The sequence below is a fragment of the Psammomys obesus genome, unplaced genomic scaffold (genome assembly GCF_907164565.1).
Source record: "Psammomys obesus unplaced genomic scaffold, mPsaObe1.curated_primary_1811, whole genome shotgun sequence".
NCBI lineage: Eukaryota > Metazoa > Chordata > Mammalia > Rodentia > Muridae > Psammomys > Psammomys obesus.
The window spans coordinates 578,776-602,068 of record NW_026587556.1 but is presented as its reverse complement, the minus strand read 5'-3'; the positions used below and the strand labels follow the sequence as shown (position 1 = coordinate 602,068).

The following is a 23,293-nucleotide window of genomic DNA, read 5'->3' as shown; positions in this document are numbered from 1 at the left end:
AGCTGGGTCAGAGAAGAAATAAAGAAAGAAATAAAAGACTTCCTAGAATTCAATTAAAATGAAGGCACAACATACCCAGTCTTATGGGACACAATGAAAGCAGTGCTAAAAGGAAAGTTCATAGCACTAAGTGCCTTCAAGAAGAAATTTGAAACATCTCATGCAAGCAACTTAATGGCTCACTTAAAAGCCCTAGGAAAAAAAAAAAAAAAGAAAGAGACACACCAAAGAGGAATAGACGGCTGGAAATAATCAAACTCAGGGCTGAAATCAATCAATTAGAAACAAATAAAACAATTCAAAGAATCAATGAAACCAAAAGCTGGTTCTTTGAGAAAATCAACAACATAGACAAACCCTTAGCCAAACTAACTAAAAGGCAGAAACTATCCAAATCAACAAAATCAGAAATGAAAAGGGGGACATAACCACAGACACTGCAGAAATCCAAACAATAATTAGGTCTTACTTCCAAAGTCTATATGCCACAAAATTTGAAAATCTAAATGAAATGGACAATTTTCTTGACCGATTCTACATACCAAAGCTGAATCAATACCAGGCAAACCAATTAAATAGTCCTATATCCCCTAAGGAAATAGAAGCTGTCATCAAAAGTCTACCATGCAAAAAAGCCCAGGGCCAGATGGTTTCAGCGCCGAATTCTACCAGACCTTCAAAGAAGAGCTAACACCAATACTCTTCAAACTATTCCACAAGATAGAAACAAAAGGAACACTACCAAACTCATTCTATGAAGCCACAGTCACGTTGGTACCTAAACCTCACAAAGACTCAACAAAGAAAGAGAATTTCAGGCCAATCTCCCTCATGGACATTGATGCAAAAATACTCAACAAAATACTTGCAAACCGAAACCAAGAACACATCAAATACATCATCCACTACGACCAAGTAGGCTTCATCCCAGGCATGCAGGGGTGGTTCAATATACGGAAATCCATCAATGTGATCCACCACATAAACAAACTGAAGGAGAAAAACCACATGATCATCTCCTTAGATGCTGAAAAGGCATTTGACAAAATCCAACATCCATTCATGTTTAAAGTATTGGAGAGATCAGGAATACAAGGCACATAACTGAACATAGTAAAGGCGATATACAGCATGCCTATAGCCAACATCAGACTCAATGGAGAGAAACTTAAATCATTCCCACTGAAATCAGGGACAAGGCAAGGCTGTCCACTCTCTCCATATCTTTTCAACATTGTTCTTGAAGTCCCTGCTAGAGCAATAAGACAATGGAAGGAGATCAAGGGGATACAATTTGGAAAAGAAGAAGTCAAAGTATCACTATTTGCAGATGATATGATAGCATACCTGAGTGACCCCAAAAACTCTACCAGGAAACTCCTACAGCTGATTATCACCTTCAGCAAAGTGGCTGGATACAAAATTAACTCAAAAAAATCAGTAGCCTTCCTGTATACAAAGGACAAAAGTGCTGAGAAAGAAATTAGGGAAAAAACACCCTTCACAATAGCAACAAAGGACATAAAGTACCTTGGTGTGAATCTAACCAAGCAAGTCAAAGACTTGTATGAAAAAAAATTTCCAGTATCTGAAGAAAGAATTAGAAGAAGATATCAGAAGATGGAAAGATCTCCCATGCTCATGGCTTGGCAGGATTAATATAATAAAAATGGTCATCTTACCAAAAGCAATCTACAGATTCAATGCAATTCCCATCAAATTACCAACACAATTCTTTATAGACCTTGAAAGAAAAATTCTCACCTTCATATGGAACAACAAGAAACCCAGAATTGCTAAAGCAATTCTCTACAGTAAAAGATCTTCAGGAGGTATCTCCATCCCTGATCTCAAGCGGTACTACAGAGCAACAATACTAAAAACTGCATGGTACTGGCATAGAAACAGTCTGCTGGATCAATAGAATCGAATAGAAGACCCTGACATAAATCCACACACTTATGGACACCTGATTTTTGACAAAGATGCCAAATCCATTCAATGGAAAAAAGACAGCATCTTCAACAAATGGTGCTGGTCTAACAGGAAGTCTACATGTAGAAAAATGCAAATAGATCCATACTTATTACCCTGCACAAAACTAAAGTCCAAGTGGATCAAAGACCTCAACATAAAACTAGACACACTAATCTACACAGCAAACCAACCCTACAGAAGATACTGGAAGGAAAACTCCAATCCAATGAAAACAACTTCACCCAAGAAAACAGGGCATACAGATAATATCCCAACAAAAATGAAAGAAAAACAAGCAATGAAACAGGGTAAGATCACTGACTCCATTACAAAAGGAACTAACATGCATTGGTCACTACTATCTATCAATATCAATGGACTCAACTCACCAATAAAAAGACACAGGCTAACAGAATGGTTGCAGAAACAGGATCCAACATTCTGTTGCATCCAAGAAACACACCTATGCAACAAAGATAAACACCACCTCAGAGTAAAGGGCTGGAAAAATGTTTTTCAAGCAAATGGTTCTAGAAAACAAGCTGGAGTAGCCATCCTAATATCTAATAAAATAGACTTTCATCCAAAGTTAATCAAAAAAAATAAGGAAGGCCACTATATTCTCATCAAAGGAAAAATCTACCAAAAGGACATCACAATCTTGAATATCTATGCCCCAAATACAAGAGCACCTACATTCGTAAATGAAACATTATTAAAGCTTAAATCATACATTGATCCTAATACCTTAATAGTGGGAGACTTCAACACCCCACTCTCATCAAGGGACAAATCAACCAGACAGACACCAAATAGGGAAATAAAAGCACTCACAGAATCCCTAAATCAAATTGACCTAATAGACGTCTACAGATCTTTTCACCCAAACTCAAAAGAGTACACCTTCTTTTCAGCACCGCATGGAACCTTCTCCAAAATAGACTATATAGTGGGTGACAAAGCAAGCCTCAACAGATACAAAAGGATTGAAATAATCCCTTGTATACTATCCGACCACCATGGACTAAAGCTGGACATCAACAACAACAGAAACAACAAAAAGCCGACACGCACATGGAAACTGAACAACTTACTACTCAATGACAGCTGGGTCAAGGAAGAAATAAAGAAAGAAATTAAAGACTTCCTAGAATTCAATGAAAATGAAGGCACAACATACCCAAATTTATGGGACACATTGAAAGCAGTGCTCAGGGGAAAATTTATAGCACTAAGTGCCTGCAAGAAGAAATTCATAACATCACATACAAACAACTTAATGGCCCAACTGAAAACCCTAGAAAAAAAAGAAGCAGATACACCCAAGAGGAGCAGACGGCTGGAAATAATCAAACTCAGGGCTGAAATCAATCAATTAGAAACAAAACTATCCAAAGAATCAATGAAACAAAAAGCTGGTTCTTTGAGAAAATCAACAAGATAGACAAACCCTTAGCCAAACTAACTAAAAAGCAGAGAGAAACTATTCAAATCAGCAAAATCAGAAATGAAAATGGGGACATAACTACAGACACTGTGGAAATGCAAACAATTATTAAGTCATACTACAAAAACCTATATGGCACAAAATTTGAAAATCTAAATGAAATGGATAATTTTCTTGACAGATTCCATCTACCAAAATTAAGCCAAGATCAGGTAGAAAGACTGAATAGCCCTATATCTCCCAAGGAAATTGAAGCAGTCATTAACAGTCTCCCCTCCAAAAAAAGCCGTGGACCAGATGGCTTCAGCGCAGAATTCTACAAGACCTTCAAAGAAGTGCTAACACCAATTCTCCTCAAACTATTCCACAAAATAGAAACAAAAGGAACACTACCAAACTCATTCTATGAAGCCACAGTCACCTTGATACCTAAAACACACAAAGATCCAACAAAAAAAGAGAACTTCAGACCTATCTCTCTTATGAATATTGATGCAAAAATACTCAATAAAATACTTGCAAACCGAATCCAAGAACACATCAAAGATATCATCCACCATGACCAAGTAGGCTTCATCCCAGGCATGCAAGGGTGGTTCAACATATGGAAATCCATCAATGTAATCTACCACATAAACAAAATGAAGGAGAAAAAACACATGATCATCTCCTTAGATGCTGAAAAAGCATTTGACAAAGTCCAACACCCATTCATGTTTAAAGTCTTGGAGAGATCAGGGATACAAGGCACATACCTAAAGATAGTAAAGGCAATATACAGCAAGCCAACAGCCAACATCAAACTCAATGGAGAGAAACTTAAATCAATCCCACTGAAATCAGGGACAAGACAAGGCTGCCCACTCTCTCCATATCTCTTCAACATAGTTCTTGAAGTCCTAGCCAGAGCAATAAGACAACTAAAGGAGATCAAGGGGGTACAAATCGGAAAGGAAGAAGTCAAAGTGTCACTATTTGCAGATGATATGATAGTATACATGAGCGACCCCAAAAATTCAACCGGAGAACTCCTTCAGCTGATAAACACCTTCAGCAAAGCGGCAGATTACAAAATCAACTCAAAAAATCAGAAGCCCTCCTGTACACCAAAGACAAAAAGGCTGAGAAAGAAATTAGGGAAACAACACCCTTCACAATAGCCACTAATAACATAAAGTACCTTGGTGTGATTCTAACCAAGCAAGTGAAAGACCTGTTTGAGAAATCGAAGATCTCGGAAGATGGAAAGATCTCCCGTGCTCATGGATTGGTAGGATTAACAATGTGAAAATGGCCATCCTGCCAAAAGCAATCTACAGATTCAATGCAATTCCCATCAATATACCAACACAATTCTTTACAGACCTTGAAAAAAAGAGTCTCAGCTTCATATGGAGAAACAAAAAACCCAGAATCTCGGAAACGATCCTGTACAACAACAGATCATCTGGAGGTATCTCCATCACCGATCTCAAGCTGTACTACAGGGCAACAGTAATAAAAACTGCATGGTATTGGCATAGAAACAGAAAGGAGGATCAATGGAACCGCATAGAAGACCCAGAAATAAACCCACACACCTATGAATATTTGGTATTTGACAAAGAAGCCAAATCCATTCAATGGAAAAAAGACAGTATATTCAACAAATGGTGCTGGTCCAACTGGATGTCTACATGCAGAAAAATGAAAATAGATCCATATTTATCACCCTGCACAAAACTAAAGTCAAAGTGGATCGAGGACCTCAACATAAAACAAGATACTCTAAATCAGTTGGAAATAAAAGTGGGGACCAGCCTAGAACTCATTTGCACAGGAGACAACTTCCTGAACAGAACACCAACAGCACAGGCTCTAAGAGCAACAATCAATAAATGGGGCCTCATCACACTGAAAAGCTTCTGTAAAGCAAAAGACACAGTCATCAAAACAAAACGACTGCCTACAGATTGGGAAAGAATCTTCACCAACCCTTTATCTGACAGAGGGCTAATATCCAGTATATATAAAGAACTAAAGAAGCAGAAAAGCAACAAACCAAGTAATCCCATTAAAAAATGGGGAACGGAGCTAAACAGAGAATTCTCGAAAAAGGAACACCAAATGGCACAGAAACACTTAAAGAAATGCTCAACCTCATTGGCCATTAGGGAAATGCAAATCAAAACAACCCTGAGATTTCACCTTACACCCATCAGAATGGCCAAGATGAAAAACTCAAGTGACAACACATGCTGGAGAGGTTGTGGAGAAAAAGGAACCCTCCTCCATTGCTGGTGGGAATGTAAACTGGTACAACCACTTTGGAAGTCATTCTGGCGCTTTCTCAGACAATTAGGAGTAGTGCTACCTCAAGACCCAGTTATACCACTCCTAGGTATATACCCAAAATTTGCTCAAGTACACAACAAGGACATTTGTTCAACCATGTTTGTAGCAGCTTTATTTTTAATAGCCAGAACTTGGAAACAACCCAGATGTCCATCAACAGAGGAATGGATACAGAAATTGTGGTATTTTTACACAATGGAATACTACTCAGCAATCAAAAAGGAGGAAATCATGAAATTTGCAGGCAAATGGTGGGATCTAGAAAAGATCATTCTGAGTGAAGTATCCCAGAAGGAGAAAGACAAACTTGGTATATACTCGCTTATATAGACCTACAAGATATGATAAACATAAGGAAATCTATACACCTAAAGAAGATAATCAAGAAAGTGGACATGGGTGAAGATGATCAATCCTTATTTAGAAAGACAAATGGGATGCGCATTGAATGTATGACAGGAGTCTACCGCAAAAGGCATCTGAAAGACTCTACCTAGCAGTCTTTCAAAGCAGACACTAAGACTCATAACCAAACCATGGCAGAGTGCAGGGAATCATATGAAAGAAGGGGAGTTAGTATCATATGGAAAGGATAGGAGCTCTACAAGTACCAAATATATCCGGGCACAGGGTCTTTTCTGAGACTGACACTCAACCAAGGACCATCTATGGATATAACCTAGAACTTCTGCTCGGATGTGGCCCGTGGTAGCTCAGTAACCAAGTAGTTTTCCAAAGTAAGGGGAACAAGGACTATTTCTAACAGGATCTCAAGGGCAGGCTCTTTGACCTCCCCCCACCCCCAGGGGAGGAGCAGTTAGGCCACAGAGGAGGACTTTGCAGCCAGCCTTGAAGATACCTGATAAAAACAGGGTCAAATGAAAGATGGAGCATCAAGTTTGGTGGAGGCCAAGTGTCTAGAGTCTTGAGTTTGAGCCCAGGCTTGCTGATGCTTGGGTGCCACATAGCTTTCACCAAGGCACTTGTTCCAAGGCCTCAGTTTGTTCCACTGAAAAGTGAGAGAATTGGATATAGTAATCTCTGGACTGTCATTTGAATATAAGTGTTTAAGATTCTGCAGGACTATTAAGCAGTAGCACAGCTACCAAAAAAGACACAAGCATGTGATCCACATGTATAGAATTGACTGGATAATTTGCTGTTCCAGAAAATGTGTTCTTGCTAATAAAGTTTTCATTGGAGGCCTTAGATGTTTTAAGAAATCATCACAAAGAAAGGATCTGGGCTCATTGGTTTCAAAGGACACTTCGTTTTCATCACTATTTTTAAAAGGTGTTAAATGAGCAGAAGATGGACTATATGATATGATCACTGCATCTGATTTAGTTGTTATTTCTGTTGGTTATGTGGCGCCCAAGCATCAGCAAGCCTGGGCTCAAACTCAAGACTCTAGACACTTGGCCTCCACCAAACTTGACGCTCCATCTTCTTGATATCTAGTCTTAGGAGCATAAATCAAACACATATTTTAAAGTGATCCTGGAAGAAGACAATCAGGATAAACTTGTATACACCCTAAATGTGTTTCAGGTTTCCAGGTCAAAGTCAGGTTATTCAGAGGCACCTATGATATAATACTTCTAAAGCATAGAGACTGCATTCTTGCCAATAACATGTTTTATCATCCATTTAAAGTAATGACAGGCAATTTCCAGTTTGACAAGATTAAAACTGGCTTATACTTTAAAGAATTTACAGTTTCTCAGAACTATAATATAGTTAATAGCGTAACAAAATTTAAGAACATCACAGGTTTTCTAACCTAAAAAAATATTTGTAATGGTTAAATTTCATTGTCAACTTCACTGGAAGTGGAATTACCTTCTGCCGCTACATAGAAGGGTATGTGCAGAAAGGTTTAACGGAGGAGAGAAGCTACATACTCAATGAAAGTAGTTCAGGGTTCCAGATTTAACATGAAAGGAGAAAGCTAGCTGAATACCAGCTTCATCACTCTGAGCCTTTGATTGCTGATGCAATGTAACCTGTTGCCTCCTACTCTTTCCATCATGCCTTCCCTGCACCAATGAACTGTATGCTCCATCTGTGAGCCTTCCCTAAGTTTCTTTTGTCAAGTATTTCCTCAAAGCAGCAAGAAAAGTAGCTTACAGACTCTTCCAGTCAATATTTTTAGGAAACTCTATTTTTAATTTTTAAAAATTCTTTGACAATTTCAAGCATATGTATAATGCATTTTGGTTGTTTTCATCCTGCCATTCCCCTCCTTCATCTCCTTCCCACTCAAGCTGAGCTTCTTCTAAACAAGTTCCCCTGCCATATTCACATCTTGTTTTCACTTGTGCATGACACACTGAATTTAATTAGGACTTGGAACACACTCTCTATTAAAATAAAACACAACTTCTGCTTTTGAACAAGGAGTTTTCAATATACCTCTTCTCATAATGGACTGCACATCCATTACTTGGAATAAAAACCCCTTAGAGCTAGGCCACAAAACAATGAAAAGTAAGTTACAAGCTTCGGAGACCTTCAACACGCTCATGAGTGTTGATAACTGAGAGCCTGGAGTGGTGACTGACAGCCAGCACCAGTTACTGTTGATGCTGATCAGATGATTCTTCCTTGCATCCATTTACAGGGCTTGTTTTTTCTTACTCCAGTAGAATAAATTTTACATCTCTAAAACTACTTCCTCTCCCCTGTACTGTGCAGTTCTGAAGCAGGCTCAAGTGACTTATGATCAATAGTGAATAATGTTGCTTCCAGCAAAAGCATCTCAGGATACTTTAAATCCAGGCTGTGAGATAGCTGGTCATCACAGTCTTCAGAACTCTTGATGTGGAACCATGCTGCTAAAAAGCTTAGAAATCCAATGTTTCTTTTCCGTCCTTTTCTTTTTCTCACTTTCATTCTTTTTGTAACATAATCTTGCTATGTAGTGTCTGAAACTTACTATGTAGACCAGATAGGTCTTGAACTCACAGAGATCCTCTGCCTCTCAAGTGCTGGGATTAAAAGTATGTGCTTCTACATCTGACTAAAGTACATTTTTCTATGAGACAAAAAGTAGAGATGAAAATGAAACCACATATCTGGGGTCATGATCCAACATTTACATCATTCTACCCCGAATTAAAAGGCAGAGCTTTATACAAGACGATGAAACTTGAGTAGTAAAACCTGAAAACCGGGCTAGAGAGATGGCTCAGAGGTTAGGAGCACTGGCTGCTCTTCCAGAGGTCCTGAGTTCAAGTCCCAGCAACCACATGGTGGCTCACAACCATCAATAGTGAGATCTGGTGCCCTCTTTTGGTATGAATGCATTCATGCAGATATAACACTGTATACATTAAAATACATACACACACACAGAAAAACATGCCAATCCCACATCTTCTAACAACTCAGGAAAGAATGAAAAGGGAGAAAACCAGAAATATTATTTCTAACTAACCAATCTAGAAAATTCAAGAGAATCCATTTTTACATGTAAGAAATAAAGAACTCACTTTAGAGAATTTAAAGCATATTCTTAAAGCTCAACCTAAGCATTAACTACTTAATGCTTAGACATGCTTAATGCATTGACTTGCCCCTCTTTCAGTTGCTCCATTAGGACAGCTGTATACTATAACTGACATGACCCAATACCTCCGGATTGCCACAGTGAGGGCCTCTGGTGAGCTGGCACAGGGACAGATGACCTCCTGCCGAAGGCCTTTACTCTGGAAGACATTGAGAAACGCATCACAAGAAGAAATAGACCCTGGAGGGAAAGAGGGACAATGGTCAGATAAGCTTAACACTGTGATTGACTTAAAATTATTACAGCAAAAATAAATCTGAAGCTAGTATTCAGACATAAACAGAGTAAGGCACTATGGAGAAACGAAACATTTACTACAATTTATTATTTACGTTACATTGAAAGATAATATTTGTAAACCTTTAGAAAAAAAATTTAAAAACTGTAACTTCTACATGTAAAACACTTTTGCTGACTAATGAATTTACTTTATTAACTTCCCTGAAACCTGGTCTACAACTTTCAGTATGCAAGTTCTAGAAAAATGTGTCAATCTAAAAAAAGAAAACTTCGCTTAGACGAATTTGCATTAATTAATAATACCCTAAGAAATATATAACTTTTTTTGAGACAGGATTTCTCTGTGTAGCCTTGGATGTCCTGAATTTGCTTTCGTAGAACAGGCTGCCCTCGATCTCACAGAGATCTGCCTGCCTCTGCCTCCCTGAATGCTGGGATTACAGGCATGCGCTACTGTGCCTAACTAATGTATGACTTTCAAATACAAAATTAACTTTGTTTTATGTAAGATGTTTTGAAGTGATGTATACAAAAAGTAATTAATTACTTTACAGTTTAGAAAATTATTTTAGAAGTAAGGGAATCATTTATAAACTAAGCTATTTGTTTCTAACTTGACTTTCACCCATCAGGCATCAAGAAAGCACAGCCTACTCTAGTTTACAAATACAGCTAAGCAGTTTACCTATGAGGTCAGAAACAGTCTTTCATTCAGTTGTCTTCTGATGTTATAGACAAGTAACACCAAGCTATTTCAAGGCATGTAAAGGATATTTTATGAAAATCTAACTTATTTTATTTGAGTTTTATTGTTTTATAATTAAGTTTTATTAAAACAATAGCTTTACTTATTGATCAATAAAACTACAGTAAACCATAAAATAGTACTCCCTGATCTTTTATTCTATGAGAAAGAACTATACTTAGGGACTGACCCATTTCATCCTCAAGGATTATGATCTGACTACCACTGTAGAGTTAAGAAAACAAATTAAAAAGCAACTGAATGTTTCTTTTGACTTTAGGCCTGCAGACTGTGAACACCCTGTCCTTAATCACTCTGTTATCCTGGTCTTTAAGAAGAACACTGCTTGGTTATTTTAAGATAGTCTCAACCAATATACAGATTAGAAAAAACAAAAACAAAACAAAAAAAAACCCCAAAAACATCAAAGTGCCAAGAATGACATGTGAAAAACAAGGAGCTCTGAGGTTTGCTCGTCTCTGAATCTAAAATTGATGCTTCACTTACAAGGATTTGCTCCATCAGCCACTATTAACATGCGGAGGGAGGACAAGTTGACATCTCTCTGATCTCTATGTGCTACAAGTGCCCAGTGCATGTCTCTTGATTTCACGCAAGCCACTTTAGCTACAAAGGAAAATAGAAGTTATCATGTGTCACCACCAGACTGTGTGGAGCTGAAGAAAACAGGAAACTGAATCTTGGGTAATGGTGAATTAGCTTGTCACCAAATCACCCGCAAGCCCAGGAGAGACCAACCTTTGTACTGGCAGACCTTCTGGATCCAGGAGAGGGGGTTTACCTTCATCAGTGAGTACGGGATGCTGATGACGTGCATCATGTTCATGACACTCTGAAACCAAAGGATGAACACAGAGATAAGCAAAGAGGTGGAGGTACAAGAGGAGAGGGCTCACTGTTCTAATACAGGGAAAATATGTAAGTGAAGGCACAGCAGGCAGCAGAAACAAACAGGAACACTTCAAGGAGTTACTGAGGTTGACTAACACAAGAGAAGTTTTCAGGGGACAAGATGGCTGACTCAAGTTAGGCTCAATATTCTTAGGGTATACTCTGGTATAATCTATTAAGACAAAACAACCTCTTAGAGTTTAGTCCATCCAGTCTGCTCAACTACTCCTGACAGATAAAAAGAATTTTAGTCCAAATCCTTTTCTCATTAAAATATTGCATTAGAAAGAACCCCAAAAGGGTCATCTTTGTGCTTAGGAAGATATGGCTCAGTTGGTGGCATGCCTGCCAGGCAAGCATAAAGATGTAAGTTTTGAGCCCCTAGCAACCATGTAAAAAGCTGTACATGGTGTCATGTAATGCAGCACTTAGAGAAGTGAGGAGGCACAGACAGGGAAATCCCTGAAGCTCACTGGCTAGCCAGCCTAATCCAGTCAATGAGCTCCAGCTTCTGGGTTGGGGATTTAGTTCAGTGGTAGAACGCTTGCCTAGCAAGCAAGGGCAAGGACCTGGGTTCGGTCCTTAGCTCTGGAAAAAAAAAACCCACAAAAAACAAAAAACAAGGTAACGAGCTGCAGCTTCAAAGAGTGAAGACCCTGTCTCAAAAAGATAGACACTGGATATTTACTTTTGCCTTCTACATACATACACACATACACACACACACACGGGCACATACACAGAGCACAACATACACACAACACACCATATGCCCCAAATAAGAAAATTATATGTAAATACCTAAGATATTTATGGGAAAACTGTTCATCACTACAAACCAGGAAAATGCAAGTCAAAACTACAATGAGTTATCAACCCTCTCAGAATGGCTATTACCAAAAAAAAAAAAAAAAAAGCTTGCAAATAGTCAAAGAAGAGGAAATCTCAAAGAGAATTTGTAGGAATGTACATTAGTATAGCAATAGTGTAAAATAGTTTGAAGATTGCAAAACACACATACAAACAACCATAACAAGACAACTACAATGGGATGTACCAGGATCACTACCAGGCATACTGAAATCAGTATGCTGAAGAGACATCACACTCATGATCTTACTGTAGCACTATCTATAACAGACAAGATACAGATTTAAGCTAGGTATCTATTTAATAGAAGAATGGATAGAAAATGTGATACATACAGTAGAATATTTTTGAAACATAAGAATGGAACTGTGGGGGGGATGTCACACACCTTTAATCTCAGCACCTGGGAGGCAGAGGCAAGCGGATCTCTGTGAGTTCGAGGCTAGCCTGGTCTACAAAGTGAGTCCAGGACAGCCAAAATTACACAGAAAATCCTGTCCCGAAAACAAACAAACAATAAAAACAAAAAACAAAAATGGAGCCTTGCTGTGTGTTGCAATATGAATATAACTGGAGGACATTATGTTAATCAAAATCAGTCACACACAGAAAGACAGAATATTACATGGTGTTATTTATATGTGGAAGTTAAAATGTGGATTTCAAAGAAGAAAAAATACAGTAGTCTTATTAGGCGCTTAATATGTGAATTCAGATGTGATGAAGGGGTGGTAAATGCACACAAAATACAGCTAGATGGGAAGATGAACCTCTAGTATACTGTGCTTAATCTTAGTCAAATGACCAAGAAGTGATAACTTTTAATTTTCTATAGGATAGTAGTGTAACAAAGGCAAAAAAAGACTCATAGCTTCAGTGTAACTACTAGAGAAATTCTGAATGTTTTTGGAAAGCAATGCTACATGTTCCATGCCAACTCTTCTGCTCTCATCTTAACACATATTACATCTACTAAAATTCCATGGGATTACTTAAACATGTAACTGTCAACTACAAACAAATACACAACATTTAGTTTTATAGTCTTTCATTCTAAAAGTTCACTTCCTTTTCAAAGAAGAATATAATAATTGTTTCCGAAATTAATTTTGCTGGTTAAGAGACTGTAAGGCATGCAACTTTGGAAAGCTGTCTGCACCAGTCTTCCATCTAGCCTTGGCCAATGTATATTGAGATTCTAAGACAGATAGTTCCTTAAAGTGGATGATAAAAATAAAAATTGACTGTATAAATGGTTGATGCACATAGGTTGTGATTAAAATTCAGGAGTTTTACATGTAGCTTGGATCTGTTACATAGCACCATGAAGGACTACAGACTGTAAACATCAAGTCAATGCTTTTTGGCTTGGCTTTTGTACACTGAAAATCAGTATTTCAAAGGGAGAAGCTCCAAGTGAAAATGAAAATTACAATTGTAGAACCCCTACCAGGAAGAGGTATCTACAGAACCTGTGCAACCCTAATCTGCTTTTAGGGGCTTCTTCCCACTGAGTTCTAAGAAGAAGGGGCTTCTGCACCTCCAGGATGAGGCAGAGTATGTGCTACCATGTGTTCAATCATCAGGCTTTAGGAGGAGTCAACAAAAGGGCAGTTTGTGAGTCTAAGTACTGCAGAAAGGGATGTAGAACAATAGAATTAAAGTATACTGTCAACAAAAGAGCAACTTGAGAAGAACTGGTGACACTCTTAGTGGAGGCTGGATAAACCAGGCATACAGAAGACAATACATAATCAGAAGCAAGGCATATGCTACTAGAGGTACGGAGGCTGGATAAACCAGGCATACAGAAGACACTGCATAATCAGAAGCAAGGCATATGCTACTAGAGGTACTAACTCTGATCATAACCATTTCTGTTCTCATGGACATGACAATAGAAGCACATGTATCACAAATGCAGGAAGACTATGTGCTTAATCACTACCAAGCCACACCATTCTTATGCTAAACACAAGACCCGCCCCCCCCCCTCCATCTACTTGGGAGGTAGAGGTAGGATGATTTCAAGGCCTGTCTAGATAACTTATTGAGACTTTATCTCAAAAAACAAAACCCCCAAAAGTCAGGCTATAGCTCAATGGTAGCATTTGCCTAATATCCAAAAATCTCTGCATTTAATTTTCAGTCCTAAAGAGAGCTTCTTATGCACATGAATATGACACTCACTAGAGTCATAGCTACAACAGGGGCAGAGCCTTGTATGCAGGTTTCTTAAATCTCCAACCCCGAACCTGTGTTATTCTCTCTGCTCCAGCACACGTTAGCCTGCCAACATTCTGAACCATGTTTCTGCATTCCTACATATAAAAACATCCAGACATTATAAGTAAGCCTTACTGGAACACAGAGGCCAGAAGGGTCCATGAGCAGACTATCTACAAGATAATTAAATGTTCATGGGTCATACAAATACGTCTGGCTCACTAATAAGTAACAAACTAATATTTATATTCCTAACATTTATGTAAAAATTACTGGGGTTTTCTACTTCGGGAAATAAATTATGAGGAAGCCTAAGAAACTATTAAGAAAAAAAACCAGTCAAAACTTCCTTATATGAAATAGGTGGGAAATCCCAAGCAGGCATTTTTTTTTTCCTTTTTTTAAGTGCCAAGAATACCTTCCCAGTCTAAAGTCATTTCTCTCCTACAGTATCTACAGTTAGTTCAGCACCACCACTTTTCAAGTAGCTCTGAAAATGAGACAAATATCTCTCCATAATTCATATTAAATTTTTAAGGCCAAGTCTAAAATCCTTTCTTCCTTGCCAATAATCTATTACCAGACCCCCTGACTCTTAAAAAAAAATTTAGTAAGAACATTCTAGCTAGAGTGGAAAAGCTTTCTTGACAGATAAGGCAACAGTAACACCAGCAGGAAACCTTCAGAGCCCAAATTTAGTAAAGACCTTGGTACCTTAATATAGCTATTGCCTCAATATATGGGTCCAAGTTTTAAAAAAAAAGTTTTTCTAAGACTACTTGTCTTTATTGTACTGTTGCAGTAAGCTGGCTAAGTAGACAATATGACTCTTAATACAATATTTCTTTTTTTATAATGTGAGAAGGGACCTTGCAGAAGCTGGACACACTTCCACATTAGATATAAGAGGCATGAAAGGGGCTTACTTACTGTCAGTATGCCATGCCAGAGCCCCACATCCTTCTTGAAGTCTAGAACATTCACAATAGTTTCAGCTGTACAAAAGAAGAATTAGAAGTTTTACTTGACATGATAGGGCAGTATCAGTGAAACTGAAAGGAAAACCCAAACCTGAGGGGTCATCCTAGATCTTAGAAGAATACCATATCACTCTGTCTTTACAGAAATTCTATAGTCACTCATAGACCACTAAGGAGTGCTGGCCAGGCTGAAGAATGTTTCCAGTATAACATTCAGGCATGTAAGTAAATGCAATACCTGCCCACATATCACCACTGAAAAACATTTTACTGTATCAGACACCGTGGGGCAGGCTTGTGATCTCAGCACTTGGGATGATCACAACTTTGAGACCAAGGCTGGGCTGCACAACTAACTCAAAGCCAGATTGGACATATAGTAAGACTTCTAAAATCACTGTCATATAACAACTCCCCAATCCCCACAAAAAAAAAAACAACCTACAAAAACCCCACAACCATATACCTTCCTATTTGTTTCTGCCTTCCTGAGATTTTCTTTTAATTTCTCCAACATAAGACTGTGTTGTCACAACAGGAAAACACGAAGGGGAATTTTTGGCAGTGCATAGGCTTGCTTTGTCACTTCAGAACTCTTTAAGGGTGATGGGGTGGGACAATCAAGAAGGTGAGATACATCAAGACAGGGCTGTATTGAAGCAGCACAGGGATGAGAGTTTATGGTCTCTTCATTCTGTCTGGAAATATTTACCAAAGGTTTAAGCATTCTATTTTATTTCCTGATCTCCTATCACAGAATAAAATGGACCAAGAAGACTAATTTAAAATACAGATATCCGAAGTAAAGTAATGAAGTTATATATACTGTATAATATATACAGTATATATATATATATATATATATATATATATATATATATATATATATATATATATATATTTGCTTCTGATACCAAAAAGGTGACAGCTCTGGATCTTCATGTAGACCAAAACACACAAGTAAGTATGTTTTGGCAAAAGGAATAATAGAGATTAGAGTCAGTGTTTCTTGAAGTATTAGTCTAACCATTAATACAGCATGTATAGGAAACACATTATTCATAAAACAGGAAAGGATGAGGAGATCACATGAACAGCAGGAAATAGGAAAGTCACTTAGAAGTGAAGCTAGGGACCACTGCTGGCTTCTTCAGGTCCCAGATACTGCTTGTCTGCAGTTGGGGAACAGGCCAGAGATTCCTGAAGCTGTTGCTTTAGCTGTTCCTTCTCTTGGTCCACTCAAACCCATTGCCATGGTTACTGCCATTCACTCTACTTCTCATAATCAGAGGAAACAGACCAGGAAAAGTAACTGTCCTCCAGCAAAGCTTGAAAAACCTATTCTCAAAACTCCTTATTGAATAATGAAGAGTGGGCTGAAACATGGCGCTTACACAGAAAGAGTTTCTAAAAGCATAGTCATGTGCAGGTGGGGATTAGTGCATGTGTGCCAACTGTGAGGTGATCACACATTTCCAAATCTATGTGGTGAAGTTCGCATACCTCTTTTGAGACTGAGCCTTCAAGGACATATGAAATGAGGATATAGGCAGGGCTCCATAGGTGCACACATGGAAAATGTCACATGAGGACACTGTAAGAATGCATCACCTAGAAGGATGGTAGAGCCCCCATTACCAGCACTCTCATTTTGGAGTTTCAGCTGAAGTCCCTGTGCCTGTTCAAGCTGCATCACTACTACTTAGTAAGTTCACAAATTGACAGATAGAGTTGGGCACAAACAGAATGATACTTTGATGGGTACCAGTAGGAACCACACAGGCTAGCTCGCAATCAGGCATCCCTGGTCAGTGGGGAATCTCCAAAAACCCAGATCCAAGGGAGTCTCAGGGCCATCCACACCTTCTGTATAACCGCAGGCCTGTGTGAGTGCCTGACAGTGTGTCAGCAGTGCTATCCTCGTCACGGTCACCCCAAGAACACTTCCATCTTTACACGTCTTATACTGAAAAGAGACAGAAAATATGGAAAAGTTTTTTGATAAACAAATTCCTGATCCTTAGTCAACAGCTCCTAGTTATTTGAGACACTGAGTTCTCACCACCCTGGAACTAGTAAAATGAGGAGAAATGCTATTTTTTCCCAGTAAACACACTCAGCCCCTGTGGAAGGATGACATTCATCTTACCTCAATATAAGCTGTATCGTTATTTGCATCTTTGATGTGTGGAAACCAATCCCTAGGAGGTTTAGAGAGGTGTTTTGATTCTGTGACAAACCACAGCAGCTTTGGCCAACCTTGGAAATAAATAAAAAATTCCTTTTAAGTAAATAGGACCCAAAAATCAGGTCTATAGGATTTCTTTCTCTATTTTTTTCACACCTTGCTTTCAAATACCACTTCAGTCTATATAGAATCTGTGGTATTCTCATATGTTAAATTGAAGACAGTATCATCAAAAGAGTGCTCGAGACACTACTAGCTACATTATCACCCCACAGAATATGAATACATGTATTATCAGAAATGTTGACAGATCAGAAAAGTTCTGTCCTGGATTCAATAGGACATTCCTCCACAAGTGAACAGCCAGTCTATAAAATGAAGAATCCAAAGGAGAAGCAAGTTCTCAGGGGCTCTGTAGCATACCTTTGAACTGTGGGATCTCTCCTGTTGGGCTTTTTGGAAGTCCTTTGTGACAGGCATCACTAGTCAAGGCAACAGTTACTCCACAGCTTCCAAGCAAGAAACCTATCTGCTGACTCCCTGCATCCTGAAAGGTGATCAAAGAGACAGTTAAGAATTGAAGACAAAACTGCACCTCTAGACAAAGCATGGCCTCATAGAAATGAACTGCTCTGCCCAAAACCCTTCTCCCCAATCCCATGTATGTGTGTGTTGTGAGAGAGAGAGAGAGAGAGAGAGAGAGAGAGAGAGAGATTGAAAGGAAGAAAGAGAGAGCTCATAAGCATGAGCTCACACATAAAGAAGTTGGGTGGGTAGAAAAGTTGAGAGGATATATGAGGGGTTAGGGAAGAGGAAAATGATCAAAATATATAAAAATTTAATTAAAAACAAAAACAATAATGTTTCATATAGTGGAGAGAAATTATCTACTACATAAACACCTTACAACCTTATTTCCATACTTTTAAATATTGGTTATAGAGTTATCACATCTGGTAGGGTACAAAACCAACAGAAATCTTTACCTAGACTAATGACAACAGGACCACCTTTTCCACCTTGCATATATCACATCTCAGTGGAGTAACCAACACATACTAAAATGGGCTATGATACAGAAAAATAAGTCTGGAGACAGAAAGCCCAGGAAGGTACCAAGCTGCCAGGACTGAATGTCACCTTTGAGCAGATGTCACAGATGGGCTGTCTCTGGCTGCAACACTCTCAGGAACTGTCTCCCTATGTGAGTTTTATTGCCCCTGTATCCAGCTTGCTTCTCATAAAGACAGATGATAAGCATCCAAGTCACCTAGATTCACCTTCTTTCCCGTCAGCTCTGCAACTATGCTGTTGACTTGAAAAGTAAAAAATCAAAGTCTCAGAGTACCAGCATTTCTGGAACTAAAAACATATCATTGTGTAGAAAAGTCCAGGCTATTCCCAGCTTGACCCTATGAACAACCTTCATGATTGTTCAAGTCAACTGGCTTGTTGACTCTCCTGCCTGTCCCAGAAAGTCACTGGGCAAAACACAGTACTTTCACCTATGTATTCACCAGCATTGACATTCAAAGCTGTTGTCTGCCAAGTGTTTAGACTTAGTACTTTTCTAATTTAGGTTTAAAGCTATTATAGTTTCTTTACATGGATTTTTTTTTTCATAGAAAAACAGATAGGAAGGTAATTACATAATTAACACAACCCTGCAATGGGAAAGGTAGTATAGATCTCACTAAGTAGGGTCACTCCATTTTTTGGAGACACTTTCTATGGAGCATTTTTTGGACAGTATGTTGCAATACTGTCACCAATAAAGTCAAGTGTTGGTATAATGTTCTTTTGAAATGTATATACCTTACCTTTGTTCATTCAAATGCTGATTTCTCTCCCTCACTCTCTGGTTTCAGTCCAGATATTGTATTGTGGTGCTTATTCTAAGCATCATCTGTCTCATCTTTGTGTAAACTTCCATATAAAGCAACCAGCCACAATGTTGAGTAGGGAAAGGAAAGAGGTGAGGGGCTGGAGGACAGGAAAGAGTGGGAGTAAAAAAGGCGGGAGAGAGCTGAAGGACAGATCGTGGAACAGCATGGAGAGAATGAACCAGACCTAGGATTTCACAAAAAGCAAGTATAATGTGTAAAATCTGAATGTTAGGAAACTATGCGGGCATGGAGGTTTAGGAGGGAGTAACTACTGCCCAGCATTGTGCTCTAGGTTAACTAAATAAATCCCAGTCTCTGTGTGGTGATTTGGGTATACAGCTCTTTAGGATTAACAGCAGCTTTACCAGAAGATATATCAACAGTAAATATTAATCACCACCTACAATAGTCAAGATCAAACACCACTCCTCTGAGGAGATGATGCAGGCAGGCAGAAGAGGTAGGTTTTCAGCAGCAGGAAGTGGACTGCCTCTCAAGCTTATGAATGCCTTGCTGAGTCAGGCATACACCAGAACTATCTCCCATTAGGAAGTGACTGGGGTCAAAGTTACTCACAGGTACTTGAAGCATACACACAGATAAGAGGGTATGACACTAACCTTGGACCTAAAGCCAGGAGCCCACCCTCCCCTATATTTCAAGTATATGAGTGTATGCATGCGAGCGTGTCTTATTACCCCCACACCACAAACTCATATATATAAATAGACCCTTAAATAATAAAAACTTAAGTTGAAAGAGCATTTACTAGGCATATATGAATTCCTGAGATTCAATCCCCAATATTGAGAGAATTTTAAGAAAAAGAAGGAACATGAGAAGTGGGGGAGGTGGGAGATGGGAGAAGGAAGTGGAGGAAGAGGAGAGGAGGACGAGGAGAGCTGTACAATATTGAAAAGTGGAAGCTTTATAATAGAAAGACCAAGATGTCAAGACTGCCATCCAGTATTAAATGTTGTCTCTAATTGAATCTCCTAATCTACAACGTACCTCCCCAGGGGCTAGACATTAGCTTCTGAAGAACTTGGTCAGGTCACTCACAGCCCCCATGGGGTGATACCAAACACACAAACACACAAGACAGAGCCAGCTTCCCCTACAGCCTTCTACATCCAACAATCAACTAGGATGGTGGGATGAAGTGGTGAACTCCAAAGAGACTACATCAAAACAAGGGTCAAGAAAAGAACTTATTGGTGCTCAGAGTCTCTGCTCCTGACCCAAGGACAGGGTAAAAAGATACAAGCTACACAGCAGCAATTGCTTCCTATGGTCTACAAGGTCTCTGGAAAGGTATTTGCCTCCATCTGGCTGGATAACAGACCAAACCAGGGAAAGTTACCACAACACATCATTTCAGGATGTGAAATGAGATAAATGCTCCAAGACACACACTCTGACCTTGACATCATTTGCCAAAAAACTTTGCCCCTAAAAATAAGCATGGTTCTCACAGGTAGTTTCTTCCCAGGTAAGAGCAAGTATGCAGACAAACTCAGAGAGGAGGACAGGCAGCCTTGTGTCCCCACAACTCCCCGACACTCCCCAGATTAAGGGTAGCAGACCAAAGTTTGTAACTTTCTCCATGTTTAAGAAAACCCAAATTCTAATTGGGTTACTTGATTTGTTGCTGTTTAACTTCTTTAGTTCTTTATATATTTGGATATTAGCTCTCTGTCAGATATAGGGTTGGTGAAGATCCTTTCCCAATCTGTAGGCTGTCTTTTTGTTCTGATGACAGTGTCCTTTGCTTTACAGAAGCTTTTCAGTTTCATGAGGTGCCATTTATTGATTGCTGATCTTAGAGCCTGTGCTGTTAGTGTTCTGTTCAGGAAGTTGTCTCCTGTGCCAATGAGTTCAAGGCTCTTCCCCAATTTTTCTTCTAAGTGGTTTAGTGTGTCTAGTTTTATGTTAAGGTCTTTGATCCACTTGGATTTTAGTTTTGTGCAGGGTGATAAGAATGGGTCTGTTTGCATTTTTCTACACATAGACATCCAGTTAGACCAGCACCATTTGTTGAAGATGCTATCTTTTTTTCATTGTATGGTTTTCTATCTTTGTCAAAAATCAGGTGTCCATAAGTGTGTGAGTTTATTTTTTAAAAGATGCTCAAGTATACAACAAGGACATTAGCTCAACCATATTCATAGCAGCTTTATTTGTAATAACCAGAACCTGGAAACAACCCAGATGCCCCTCAACTGAGGGATGGATACAGAAATTGTGGTACATTTGCACAATGGAATACTACTCAGCCATTTAAAACAAAGAAATTATAAAATTTGCAGGCAAATGGTGGGATCCAGAAATGATCATCCTGAGTGAGGTATCCCAGAAACAGAAAGACACACATGGTATACACACATTTATAAGTGGATATTACACATGTAATATAGGACAATCATACTAAAATCTGTACACCTAAGGAAGCTAATCAAGAAGGAGGACCCTGGTAAGATGCTCAATCTTCATTCAGAAAGGCAAATGAGATGGACATCAGAAGAGGGAGAAAACAGGGAACAGGACAGAAGCCTGTCATAGGTGGCCTCTGAAAGACTCTACCCAGCAGGACATCAAAACATATACTGAGATTAATAGCCAAACTTTTTGAAGATTGCAGGGAATCTAATGAAAGAAGGGGGAGATAGAAAGACCTAGAGGAAGCTACACAAGGAGAGCAACAGAATCAAAAAATCTGGGTCCAGGGGTCTTTTCTGAGACTGATACTCCAAACAAGGACCATGCATGGAGATAACTTAGAACCCCTGTACAGAAGTAGCCCATGGTAGCTCAGTGTCCAAGAGGGTTCCCCAATAATAGGACCAGAGACCATCTCTGACATGAACTTATGGGCTGGCTCTTTGATCACCTCCACCTGAGGGGGGAGCAGCCTTACCAGTCCACAGAGGAAGACAAAGAAGCCAGTCCTGATGAGATCTGATAGACTAGGGTCAGATGGAAGGGGAGGAAGCCCTCCCCTATCATTGGACTGGGGGACGGGCATAGGAAAAGAGGAAGGAAGGGAAGGAATTGGGAGAGGGTCGGGGAGAGGTCTACAGCTGGGATACAAAGTGAATAAACTGTAATTAATAAAAATAAAATTAAAAATTAAAAAAACCCAAATTCAAATATTTCTATTAATTTCCAAACATTTCTCCAAGATAGAAAAAGCTGATAATGTTACTGTTTAGAAATTCCTTGTGTGTGTCCTCTGTGGCAGTAACTCCTCACATCATAATCAATATTCCTTATCACTAGTAAAATAGATCAATTAATGTCTTTTCCGTTATCAATTTTATCTGGGTTTATAATGGAAACCTTCAAGCACACACAAAGATGGAGATAAGAAATCCTCATGTGTAAATAATCTAATGTTAATAATTAGAGTTTTAACCATGCTGACCCCATCAATTCTACAATTATCCTCACTATAAAATACATATTCATAAAAATGTTTATACCCAAGAAACCCAGCATAAGACACACACACAGTATCACACATATGAATACACATAAGGGTCATATATATGCTCAAATACATATTTCTATGTTCATACACATCAGGACACTCACATACCACACACTGGCATATAAGAAAGTATCTGATACATTATGTATACAATAGCACTTTAGCCAAGGGATACCATTTTTAAAGCAGCCCCTCCTCACCCTGGCAGGCAGCTGCTCATCTCCTTTTACCCTCAGCAGCTCCACTCCTATTTTCCTTCTATTCCTGTGGTTCAAGATCCCAAGTCTACTGAGTGCCTCTCTCAACATGCCACTGTGTTTGCCTTAAGTGGTAAAATATGCAAGACTCTGGCATTGCTCCTTCCATTGGTTCTATCTGAAATGGTATTGGAAACATTGCTTGTTTTTGTTTGTTTGTTTTCAGACAC

General features: G+C 38.9%; 1 protein-coding gene across 5 annotated transcripts in view; it reads right to left on the bottom strand.

Moving 5' to 3' along the window:
- Dip2c (disco interacting protein 2 homolog C) overlaps positions 1 to 23,293 on the bottom strand; it is a 420,838-nt gene that overhangs the window by 107,597 nt on the left and 289,948 nt on the right. For all 5 annotated transcript variants that reach the window (XM_055603910.1, XM_055603914.1, XM_055603911.1 and 2 more), the window contains 7 exons: positions 17,914 to 18,037; positions 17,452 to 17,561; positions 17,166 to 17,268; positions 15,253 to 15,317; positions 11,074 to 11,167; positions 10,822 to 10,941; positions 9,395 to 9,509 (listed from right to left, as the gene is read on the bottom strand). In XM_055603910.1, the coding sequence (XP_055459885.1) occupies positions 9,395 to 9,509; positions 10,822 to 10,941; positions 11,074 to 11,167; positions 15,253 to 15,317; positions 17,166 to 17,268; positions 17,452 to 17,561; positions 17,914 to 18,037 (731 nt within the window). The remainder of the gene's footprint in view (positions 1 to 9,394; positions 9,510 to 10,821; positions 10,942 to 11,073; positions 11,168 to 15,252; positions 15,318 to 17,165; positions 17,269 to 17,451; positions 17,562 to 17,913; positions 18,038 to 23,293) is intronic.